Source organism: Oncorhynchus gorbuscha, linkage group LG15 (genome assembly GCF_021184085.1).
Source record: "Oncorhynchus gorbuscha isolate QuinsamMale2020 ecotype Even-year linkage group LG15, OgorEven_v1.0, whole genome shotgun sequence".
NCBI classification, from domain to species: domain Eukaryota; kingdom Metazoa; phylum Chordata; class Actinopteri; order Salmoniformes; family Salmonidae; genus Oncorhynchus; species Oncorhynchus gorbuscha.
Window position 1 is genome coordinate 42,645,335 of NC_060187.1, and position 11,936 is coordinate 42,657,270.

General features: G+C 41.4%; 2 protein-coding genes across 2 annotated transcripts in view; both read right to left on the reverse strand.

Annotated features, from left to right (window-relative positions):
• Nucleotides 1–7,426, reverse strand: part of LOC123997252 (low-density lipoprotein receptor-related protein 8-like) — a 39,056-nt gene extending 31,630 nt beyond the window's left edge. The window contains exon 1 of the mRNA XM_046301416.1: nucleotides 7,282–7,426. Within this exon, the coding sequence (XP_046157372.1) occupies nucleotides 7,282–7,426 (145 nt within the window). The remainder of the gene's footprint in view (nucleotides 1–7,281) is intronic.
• Nucleotides 7,427–8,230: 804 nt separating this feature from the next.
• ndufa7 (NADH:ubiquinone oxidoreductase subunit A7) lies at nucleotides 8,231–11,562 on the reverse strand. Its single transcript, XM_046301305.1, has 4 exons — nucleotides 11,451–11,562; nucleotides 11,155–11,204; nucleotides 10,818–10,952; nucleotides 8,231–8,453 (listed from the first exon to the last, which is right to left on the reverse strand). Exons 1-4 carry the CDS (start codon nucleotides 11,499–11,501, stop codon nucleotides 8,363–8,365), a joined length of 327 nt encoding a protein of 108 aa, XP_046157261.1. The 5' UTR covers nucleotides 11,502–11,562; the 3' UTR covers nucleotides 8,231–8,362.
• Between the last annotated feature and the right edge of the window lie 374 nt (nucleotides 11,563–11,936).

Genomic DNA, 11,936 nt, shown 5'->3' on the forward strand with positions numbered 1-11,936 from the left:
TGGAATTTTCTTATAAACTACCCAAGCCCATTCATAGACGATAACTACCTTTAGCGATTATTGATTAGGGTATCTTCTTTCTGGAGACTTTGGTTAAGAGTCCCAACGCTTGCTCTAAATGTTAACATGCATCGCTTGCGATACGGTTTTGGAAACATAAGGGACGGATCTTTGATATCAGCAATAAATCATTTTCAAAAAACAAAAATGTTAAACTACTACACACCTTTATAGGGTTAGGATTAGTGTTCTCACACGGCCATTTTACAGTGCTCGTTTACGGAAAACAGAAGCGACCACCTGTGCTAATTAGCATGCTCCAAACCCCTGTATTTAAGCGTAGCTGGAGAGGATGTGTAGTTTGCAGACTGGATGCACACACTGCATAATGGATCTGTGCAAATCTGCTACATTAAGTATAGATTTTTTATTTTAAATATTATTCCTCGCTGACATGAAAGATATTGGCTATGTTTTGAAAACATTTTTGCATGTGATGATTGTTGACGTTTCTAAATGTTAAAACACTCTTAAACTTCTTCAGGATTGGTGGGTCCACTGCGGGACGGTTGAGCTAACGTAGGCTAATGTGATTAGCATGAGGTTGTAAGTAACAAGAACATTTCCTAGGACATATGATATTGGCAGAAAGCTTAAATTCTTGTTAATCTAACCGCACTGTCCAATTTACAGTAGCTATTACAGTGAAAGAACACCATGCTTTTGTATGAGGAGAGTGCACAGTTTTGAACATGAAAAGTTATTATTAATAAACAAATTAGGCACATTTGGGCAGTCTTGATACAACATTTTGAACAGAAATACAATGGTTCATTGGATCAGACTAAAACATTGCACATACACTGCTGTCATCTAGTGGCCAATATCTAAATTGCATGTTGGCTGGAATAATGCATTATGGACTTTCTCTTGCATTTCAAAGATGGTACAAAAAAAGTGGTTGGTTTTGTCTTTATTATCTTTTACCAGATCTAATGTGTTATATTATCCTATATTGCTTGCACATTTCCACAAACGTCAGTGTTTCCTTTCAAATGGTACAAATAAAATGCATATCCTTGCTTCAGGGCCTGAGCTACAGGCAGTTAGATTTGGGTGTGTCATTTTAGACGAAAATGTACATTTAAAAAGGGGCCGATCCTTAAGAGTTTCTTAATAATTAATTGTAGTTCACACGGAGCCAGCCTTGGGAGAAGCTAACTGCTGAAAACCCTGCATAGAGAAGGTTTTTCGAGAGCTTTGGCTATACCCACTCTTACAGCAAGAGAGATGTGAAAAGTTTGAATTAATTACTTCGATTTGGGGTAGTCCCAAAGGTGCAGTAGCAACTCAAACATTTTAAAGCAAGTATTTTCATAACATGCACTATCAAGTGCAGATATGTAAGAAATGTGGGCTACACGTCATAAAACAGCTGCGAATCAGGCGATGGAAATATTGTGCATCTCTTTACACAAGCCGAGGAAACGTTACACGAGCCCCCAACGCAAAATGACAAATACCAATAAAACACGTGCAAATATGTAACTGGCAAGTTTATCTTACCCCAAATATGATGTAAGGTTAGCAACTGAGTAAGAAGAAGTATTCTACTAGGATATCCCATGCTCTGTCCTTCGTTGTCTGCAGGCAGAGGCGCATGCGAATGACGTAATGTTGCGGGAGATAATAAGACGTGCAGCGTTAAAAACGGTTGTGTTGCGATGTGTTCGAAATCTGAACTGAACACGTCTGTGAAGCTGAAACCCTTTCTTGGTGTTGAGTCGCATGCAGTAACGTAAATAGCTTGCCACTGCCATGCATTGCCGAACGTAGCCAGCCAAGATATAATGGTCAGTGAAGGAGCAAGGACCTGCTTCAGGGAGAATAACGCAGTTTATGAAACTGTCCTTGACATAAATCTGTGAATTTTCTCCCCAAATTATTTTTTATGTTTTCCCACGTTATGTTCTCAGTTTCATTTTCCCTGGTTATAAAATAGTTGTTAATAGAGAAACAACTCAATTTGAGGTTCTGAGTCCATGCTTAAATCATATCAGAGGAAAAACATGTTTAGGTCTGGAAGAAAACAAACACATTTTGACTTGAGTGTTATTCCCCTTTAATTGCGCATTTGCCACTTTAAATGCGGATCTAGTGAGTCGGGACAGTGCAGGTTATGTGCAGATCACTCAATCTGTTGGAATACGGCGTTACGAGCGTTTATTTCAGAGAGCGCTCCGTAAACCACGCCCCAGTGAGCAGAGGTGGGCATGTTGCACTGGGTGGGACACGTTTTATTATGAAGAAAAAGCCTCTTAATTTACCTTGGGTCCTCCGTGGTTCTTTGTAGGCTAATTATGCTAATATATTTCAGGCTTTGTATTGCAATTAATTTCGTCTTTGACCTAATGAGTAAAAAAAAAAAAAAATTGTCAGTAGGTTAACAACGAGTCCCATGTAGTTCGCAATAGAACATACCAGAAGGGTGAATAATTTACTAGCCTACCTAAATTATTGGGATCATGGTTGCAACCCGTGTTTGGAATACATTGAGTTCGTTGACAAAACAGACCTGTCGTTCCTGTTTTGAGCCCCACCTGTTAAGCAACAACACAAATATATGTATATACAGTACCAGTCAAAAGTTTGGACACACCTACTCATTCAAGGGTTTTTCTTTATTTTTACCATTTTCTACATTGTATAATAATAGTGAAGACATCAAAACTATGAAATAACACTTGGAATCATGTCGTAACCAAAAAAAGCGTTAAACAAATCAAAATATATTTTATATTCTTCAAAGTAGCCACCCTTTGCTTTGATGACAGCTTTGCACACTCTTGGCATTCTCTCAACCAGCTTCACCTGGAATGCTTTTCCAACACTCTTGAAGGAGTTCTCACATATGTTTCTGCATCACATGGTGCTCTTTACCTGATTTGTTAGGATTTTCGGCAACATTTCATTTAAAGGGGTCCTTATTACAGTGTAATTAACTAACAAGTAGTTAGATGTAATAACTCAGTTACAGTGTAATAACATGTAACTGGTGGTAATTGCAGTCTTATTAGAGGTGTAACAAATGGGCAAGTTTCCACTAAATTGACCTCCCTGACTGGGGTTTACCATATGGGTGTCATCCGAGAGAGTAGCAGCAGCGTAAACAGAGAGTAGCAGCAGCGTAAAATAGGGGTCTGGGTAGCCCTTTGATGAGCTGTTCAGGAGTCTTATGGCTTGGGGGTAGAAGCTGTTAAGAAGCCTTTTGGGGTTCGACTTAGCGCTGCGGTACCACTTGCCGTGCGGTAGCAGAGAGAACAGTCTATGACTAGGGTGGCTGTGACAGTTATTAGGGTCTTCCTCTGACACCGCCTGGTAAAGAGCTCCTGGATGGCAGGAAGCTTGGCCCCAGTGATGTACTGGGCCATACACACTACCCTCTGTAGTGCCTTGCGGTCGGAGGCCGAGCAGTTGCCATACCAGGCAGTGATGTAACCAGTCATGATGCTCTCGATGGGGCAGCTGTAGAACCTTTTGAGGATCTGAGAACCCATGGCAAATCTTTTCAGTCTCCTGAGGGGGAATATGTTTTGTCGTGCCCTCTTCACGACTGTCTTAGTGTGTTTGGACCAATCCAAAATTAAATGTAGAAGGCTTCCTATTTCACAACAAAGCATCCTTCACTCACGCTGCCAAACATACCCTCCTAAAACTGACTATCCTACCAATCCTTGACTTCGGCGATGTCATTTACAAAATAGCCTCCAACACTCTACTAAAAAAATTGGATGCAGTCTATCACAGTGCCATCCGTTTTGTCACCAAAACCCCATATACTACCCACCACTGCGATCTGTATGCTCCCGTTGACTGGCCCTCGCTTCATATTCGTCGCCAAACCCACTGGCTCCAGGTCATCTATAAGTCTTTGCTAGGTAAAGCCCCACCTTATCTCAGCTCACTGGTCACCATAGCAGCACCCACCCGTAGCACGATGAGAATGGAGGCATGCTCGGTCCTCCTTTCCCTGTAGCCCACAATCATCTATTTTGTCTTGATCACGTTGAGCGAGAGGTTGCTGTCCTGGCACCACACGACCAGGTCTCTGACCTCCTCCCTATAGGCTAGCTCATCATTTGCCAGCTTTAGGTAGCTAGCTAGCTAGCTAGGTACGGTTAGACAAATAGCTAGCTAGCGTGCTAACTATTCCCCAAAAACTCATATTGCATGGAAAGCCTATTATGTAGATGTTCACTAGCTAGTTAGCTAGCCTAGTTGGTAGACCCAACAAAAACACCAGCTAACGTTTGCTAGCTAGCTACAGTTAGCTAGCTAACCAACACTAGGCTGGCTAGCTAGCTAGCTAACCAACACTAGGCTAGTTAACTACCTATGGTAAATCGTCCAGCAGAATTCATGATTCCAAAAAAGAAAAACAATTGTATGTAAATCGTACTTTCTCTATCCTATGCTGACATCTTTGACCTACAACACTTTGTTTCTTTCAAGGTAATATTTTATGGATTTTGCACATCATCGTTATTTCGAGCGTATTGTGTAGATGGGGAGATCTTGACATGATGCCTTAATTCCTTGGATAAATAAATAATTGCACCAAAGCATCCCATCCAAAAGTGAGAATCTTCCTCAACAGTGAAACCCTTACATGATGGAAGAGTTTGTTTTATGACCATTTTAAGTGCATTTATCAACCATTATTCAATCAAGCTTAATAGGCTTACAATTTCACAAGCACGAATGACTCTCACAATTTTGACTATAACTGCTTATTAATGTGAATAAACATGTTTCATTGATGGTTAAAGTAATTGACCCATTGTCAAATGCATTGTTAAATGATTGAACAATTTAAAGTATTTTTTTTAATGTGAACTGTTTGTGCCATTGGGCCTGGGCAACAGACTCCAGATATTTATTACAGATGTGTCAATGAGGTGGTCGGTTTTCAATTGGCTAACACCTATTACGTGGTTTGTGCAGGATGAAATATCATGTGTTGCGATGCTGACACTAACTTGTGGGTTGGGTTAATTGCGGAAGACACATTTCAGTTGAATATGTTCAGTTGGACAACTGACATTTAAATAAATGGTGTTTCTTTGAAAAGTTGGGCATGGCTGACATTAAAAATGCATTTAAGGGGAAAGGATCCACAGACACTGATCTACAATGCTGGCTGCCATGGTTAACACAAACACAGGACATTGGATGCTACCTGAATTGACTCAGAAAGTAACAAATAGGCCTACAGTATCACAGCAAGGTCAAACAGGTGTGTGTGTGTGTGTGTTAGATTATCCAGTGTCCACAGCAACACTGTTGATTATTCTCTACCCCAGTGCATGTGGTGTTCTATTGTTATTGTAATCCATTTGGAATATCCGATGACGGTTGTTGACGTCAACAGCTGTATTCAATGGAAAGAGATGCTATGCTACTAGCCTAATGGCGTGAATATGCAGACATTTCGGGACAACTCCGATACAAAAACTGTTTTCTCAAAGTTGCCGGAATGTCATGTGTCCTAATTATATCAGTACACTCGTAACAACTTAAGCATTACGAAACTTCTATTGAATCAAATAAACCTCAAATGGTAAATTAGTAATTTATTATTTTGTTGACCAAATTCGACACTCTCATTGACCTCCATACAAAAACGCCATGCTTGGTGCGCAAAATAACAACAAAAAACGTCACCTCTGGGGGGAGACAGATATTCCCGCCGGGTTGGGCATATTTTCTGTCTAAAGGGTCCTCATACTTCCCAGCCTAAACAGTTTGACAGAGTTTGTGCATACATTGTATATTACGACATATTTTTTTCCGTTTAAGACTTCGGTGAGGGGTTTTCCGGCTGGTCGGGCACACATGTTTTTGTGAGGCAAGCCGAATTTCGGAACAGAAGTCTTATGCCCCTTCGTTGGTGATTGGTCAGTCAACAGTAGGGATTCTTCAATAAAGTATTAGAACGTAATATTTAGTATGGGGTTTTTCTGCCGCCCTTCAATGGAACACTAGAAGCATAATAGCTATCAGGCAGGAATTTAAGAAGTTTGTATGTATGTAGTGCCAGATGTAGTGTTTGTCTAAGAGTCATGGCTCAAACCTCAACTGGAGCTGATTCCAGGTTTCAGTTCGGTACGGTGTGATAGAATGGAGGGTTCGGGGTGGGTATTGTGCTATGTTCGTTAAAGATGGAATGGGGTACAGAGTATTGGAGATACAGGAATTGGAATGTGTGGGAATAGAAATATGTAGGAACAGGGGTAACATTGTTTTAGTTCATTTCTATAACCCCTGCAAATCTTGATAGAACGTGTAGGGGTAAGAAGTAAATATTGAGTGGTGGTTTTAATTCCCATAATGAAATCTGGGGAGGTTCTGGGCCCTGACAATCAAATATGTGATGAGTGTTGTGTATTTTGACATTGAGAAAGCTTACTATACCACATGGAGGGAAGGTTTGTTGATCAAGTTGAGTGCATTGCGGGATGTCTGTATATCTGGATCATGTACTTCTTGTTAGATCAGAATTATCAAAGCAGTTTGAAGTGGACAATGCTACTCCTCAGGGAAGTGTGGTTAGTCCGTATTGTTCACCCTGATTATATACAGTATTTAAGGAGGTGGGACAGGGAGTGGGTGTGGCCTTGTATGACGATGATGAGGCTGTATGGAAGAGAGGTGGGAATGTGAAATATGCGATGAGGAAGATTCAAGAAGCTGTGGAAGATTGGTCTCTAACATGGGGGTTTAGGATGTCCGGGGCCAAGTCCTGCTTCATGGTGTTTTCTAGGAGGAAGGTTAAAGAGGTTAGGCTTACAATACTGCCAGGATATAGGTAGAGTTTAAATATTTAGTGAGTTCATGACTTTAAATATTATTTTTATTTATTTAAGTCATTCAAGAACAAAAAAAGGTATGTGGTTTGATGAGAGGCTTATGTGGAAGAGACATGTTGAGTATATTGAAATTAAGTGTAGGGAGGTGCTGACCCTCATTAGGGCAGTGGCAGGATATGATTGGGGGTCAGACACAGCATACAATGTTTGTCTATGTACCAGGCATTGATCAGGTCATTTTTGGATTATGGGTGCTTTATAAATGGATCGGCAGCCAAAACTGCACTACAGTGCCTGAGGTGGATACAGTCAAGGGCCCTGAGATTGTGTGTGGGTGCCTTCAAGATGACACCTGTTGAGGCATTGCAGGTGGATAGTGTGGAACTGCCACTGAGGACAAGGCGGGACAAACTTGCATTAGCGCACTGAGCAAGGATAAAAGGGAGTTCAGAAGGACCTCCTGTGGTCACGGCAACTGGGGGAGGCTGGGAGCGAGGAGGGGGTAAGCAGAAGGCGTACTGGTGGACAATCAAGCAGAAGGTGGTTGGATGCCACATTGTGGATGACAGGGAGACATGAAACAGGTCTGTGTTCATATCAGGTGAACCATTTAGAAATTACAGCACTTTGTACAAAAAAGGGGGGGACACTATGTACATGTCATTTTATTGTAAATAAGAATATAATGTTTTCTAAACACTTTTACATTAATGTGGATGCAATGAACAGTACCGGTATTTCTGTCTGAGCGTAGCTAGCAAGATCAGGCAACCTCTTCTGCCTCACGTTATCAAAACCCCGCCCACCGTGTTTGACATCGAAAACACGAGGAGCAATGAGGAAACGAAATATGAAAATTAAGCATTGCATTCTACATCTGCATTGCTTGCTTGCTTTTTGGGGTTTTGGGCTGGGTTTCTATAGAAGCACTTTGTGATGGGCCTCCAAGTGGTGCAGTGGTCTAAGGCACTGCATCGCAGTGCTAGCTGTGCGACTAGAGATTCTGGGTTTGAGTCCAGGCTTTGTCACAGCTGGCCGCGACCAGGAGGCCCATGGGGCGGCGCACAATTGGCCCAGCGTTATCTGGGTTAGGGGAGGGTTTGGCCGGCAGGTATGTCCTCGTCTCATCGCGCGCTAGCGACTCTTGTGGCGGGCCGTCACAGTGACACGGTCGCCAGGTGCACATTGTTTCCTCCAACACATTGGTGCGGCTGGTTTCCAGGTTAAGTGGCCATTGTGTCAAGAAGCAGTGGGGCTTGGTTGATGAACTACTTTGGGGATATTAATCAGGTACCCACAACTATGATTGACTGGCAAACAAAATATGCTAATTCTATGAATAATTGGTAATAAAACATTTCTTCAAACATTACATTATTTATTTATTAACACCGACACACTATTTTACAGGTTTTGAACAATAGGGAGAGCAACATTGTGCTCTAATGTCAGGCCTAAAGTAAGTCAGGAGAAAAATCATTTGTTGATGTTGTTCAGAGGTATGGCTGGTCTGTAGACAGTGTGAGCTCCCTGGGAACATTACCAGGTGTGACAGGACGCTTTGCTGGCACCTCTAGAGCTTGGCTGTAAGAAAATGAAAGCATAAGTTAATCACTATGTTGGTACATTATTTAGAGGATGGTAAAATAAATATAATGCAGCCCTCACAAAACAAATACACGCCAAACAAGTTTAAAACATTTTAAAGCGCTGAGCTATGAGAATTATATGTTGTGTTTGTGTGCATTTCGTTATAATATTGTAATATAATATTGTTGTGTTTGTGTGCATTTCGTTATAATAATAATAATAATAATGTAGGAAGCAACATGTGAAAATTATGGAAATATTTGAGCTCAAGTCGACGACAAAACCCACAATGCAAAGCTCTCTCTACAGACAGACAAGCTGGTTAGCAAGGTAGCTATCTAGAACACCTGGCTGCCTGCAGACACTTGGAGCTTCAACCTTGCAAAATATATTTCACGGACAATAATAATGTTCCTTGAGTTACGAAAAGTAACTGCTTTCTCATATGTCTTCATTGAGCAGAGCAACCCAAGCAGAGCCGGTGCTATGGCTACGCAGAGCACGCGACAGACAGGAGTAGCTAATGGATATACTAAATGTTATTTCTCATTTCGGGTTTCTGGTAGGACCAGGCCTTAAATTTGGCAGAAGCAATCAGCATGGGTAGGGCTTGGGCAAAAAAAAAAAATCATGCCTGTGCAGGGCTCTACAAAAACTAAAACCAAAGTCAATATCAGCATGTGAAGTAGGTAGCCATGTGTAAAATAACTCCAAACAAACTGCACTATCAATTTAGGATTCACACCAAGTTGAAGTTGGCAGAGATCGCATTTCTAGCTCAATAGTTTGAGTCAGTGTGGTTGCTATGGCAATTGGCCTGCGAGTCTGCTAGCAAGGAGACGAGAGGCGTTTAAAGGATCTGACTACTTTTACAACATTTGGACAAAAATATTTACTTTGTCACGAAAATATAGACGGATGTATGCCCATACCATCTATTGGCTGATTTGATGATTTGGAGTGCAAGTCATTGGTTTAAAAGCGTTATGAAATGTGATGGGGTATAACACACTATAGCTATGATGCCTTCCTTACACGATTACCTGATTTCAGACGGACCACTTAAAAAAAGGTCACCATGACTTAACTTCTATTTTACCCACAGATGGAACATAGGCTTTCACCAACTTGATGATTTCTATTCCTGGGGGTGGATTATGCCTTTAACAACTTGGACTAGCTCACATTTCCAGATTTCCTTGTCCCAAATCCTTCATTCCGTCCATCCTCAACCCCAGGTTGATGATTCCCTAGTTTATCCTGCCCTGCGTTTCTCTTGTTGTCGTAGGAAAAAAATGCTGACAATCAAACAGCGAGCTGCTTAATTAGTGTGTACATTCTTTACGTGCAAAAACATCAAAAAAGAGACAGAGGGGCAGAATATGGACCCGCAAATGGTTGGGCAGATGTGGACAATATGAACTTTCTATTCGACAAAGGGAATTGGAGGCAATATAAAACTTTTAATATTGAAAAGGCAACTGCGTTCTCTCCACCAATGTGTCTACCATCACCTCGGTCCACATGGTGCTTGTTGTTGTTGCTGCTTTCCTCTTCGCCCATATTGTTTTGGTCTCACATGCTGAGTGCTCAATGACTATTGGCAGTAGTCCTTGCCCAAACGTGTCTTAGCACTGGTCATACTACAAGATGCACAACCAAAATTTCACAAAATTATCAAGACATGCAACTGGGGGTCTGGAGAACAGAACAGCCACCAGTGCGTCCTTCACCCGCTCAAACTACATGAGTCCTGATGTACTGATCCTGGCCCAAGTTCATAGGATTTCACCCCAAAAATGTGTCTGTGACAGCAAAAACATGGCAAATTCGTGGCAAAAATCGTATTGTGTATGCCCGGCATTACGAATAATTTTAGCATTAAAAAATGAAGTTTAAAAAAAAAAAATTGTTGACACAACTAGAATGTCCAACTCTTGAAGTTTCAAGGAGTTGGTCTGATGGGTTTACTCTCATCTGCCTCCCCACTTGCTTGTGGGAACAATAGAGGAAAGGCCCCTTGTCATACCTGGACCACCTATTGAGATGTGCCTTTTGTTAAGTAAATCAAATGAAAAGGAGACTGGAAGTGTGTCTTAGAACATGAACTGGCAGAGGTTTCAAAGTATTGTGCCATTGTTTTCAGGAAGGTGTACCTATGGCAATAGGAGGGACATGAGGCAGACTAAGGGCAAGGGCAGTCACCTAAGGACAAACAGTAAAGCAGTCATATACACTCTCAACCTCCACCTGACTAGCCAGAGGAGGATGGAATCCCAAAATGTAATGTACTGCCATAGCCTTTGTCCCACTCAGCCTTTAAGCCATAGACTCTGTCAGACTTTATGTCCCACTCACCCAGCAGCGAGGGCCTTTTGACTGGACATCACGACGGTTGCTGGTGCAGACTCTCTACGCCCATCTCTGCCATTATAGTAATTGAAGGCAAACTTGTGACTGGGACCAACTGGAAGTTTGGGGGGTGGTTGGGTCCTGCACAAAAGATTGAAACTAAGATTGTGTGGCATTTACAAAGTGTAGGCCTATTCCATATATATATATATATATATATATGAGTACAAACACTACAGTGCAAACACCATCCGTACTTGTCATGCAAAACCTGCAGAAAACTTCCTGCCTAAATGGATTCTTAGTTAGCAAACATTCAAGACATGCATGACTTGCCACTTACCTCTTCGCAATCTCACCATAGCGCAACTGGAGCTTTGCTTGCAGATCATGCTGTGTACATTTGATCAGGTAAATTAAAAGTAACAACTTGCTTTTCAAAGAGTCTTATATTGCCAACATGCAATGTTCGTAAGCCAACTAAAGTAGCTAACAAGCTAGATAACGTCCTTAGCAAGTTGTACAGGCTTTAATAAACTCTTCAAACGTGTAACGTTGGGGACCTAGAAATAAGTTAGCGAACGTTAAATTAATAACAACTTGCACCAAATACACACTATGAAGAGATATATGGCTTACCCCGGATAAAATATTTCTGAGCCTTTGGATAATTCTTGTAGCAGTCGCCATTGTTGTTGTCAAGGGCAAAATACTTCTTATTTTCCTTTTCACGACAGGCAGTCCATGTTGTTAGATTACTGACACCTACCGTTCTGGAGTGATACTACATCAAGTACCGGTTTGTGAAATCGGGACACTCTTTTCATACCACTTAGATACAGATATTACCGGAAGTTAATTTCGTAGCAGGCTAGGGGAGCATTTCCGCTAACAATAAGCCTTTTCTTAACCTTAACCTCAGTCTCCTAACCTGCTAAGAAAAAGTAACTTCCGGTCGTAGCTGTGTGGTATGAAAAGTGTGTTTCTCATGTGAAATCAGAATGTGCTACCATAGAGCTGTACTGTTAACAAGTTACATACATATTGTATTTATCTCTGTGTGCTACCTGTTACCTATTACACAATGTCATCTTATTACATGCATTTGCATTAAACGATTTAAGT

Excerpts from the sequence above, each read along its gene's own strand:
- ndufa7 (XM_046301305.1), bottom strand. The coding sequence starts at position 11,501 with ATGGCGACTGCTACAAGAATTATCCAAAGGCTCAGAAATATTTTATCC. Across the intron at positions 11,205-11,450 it reads TCAGAAATATTTTATCCGGG|CATGATCTGCAAGCAAAGCT; the intron begins GTAAGCCATATA and ends AAATGTACACAG. Across the intron at positions 8,454-10,817 it reads CAAAAGGCCCTCGCTGCTGG|CCAAGCTCTAGAGGTGCCAG; the intron begins GTGAGTGGGACA and ends ATTTTCTTACAG.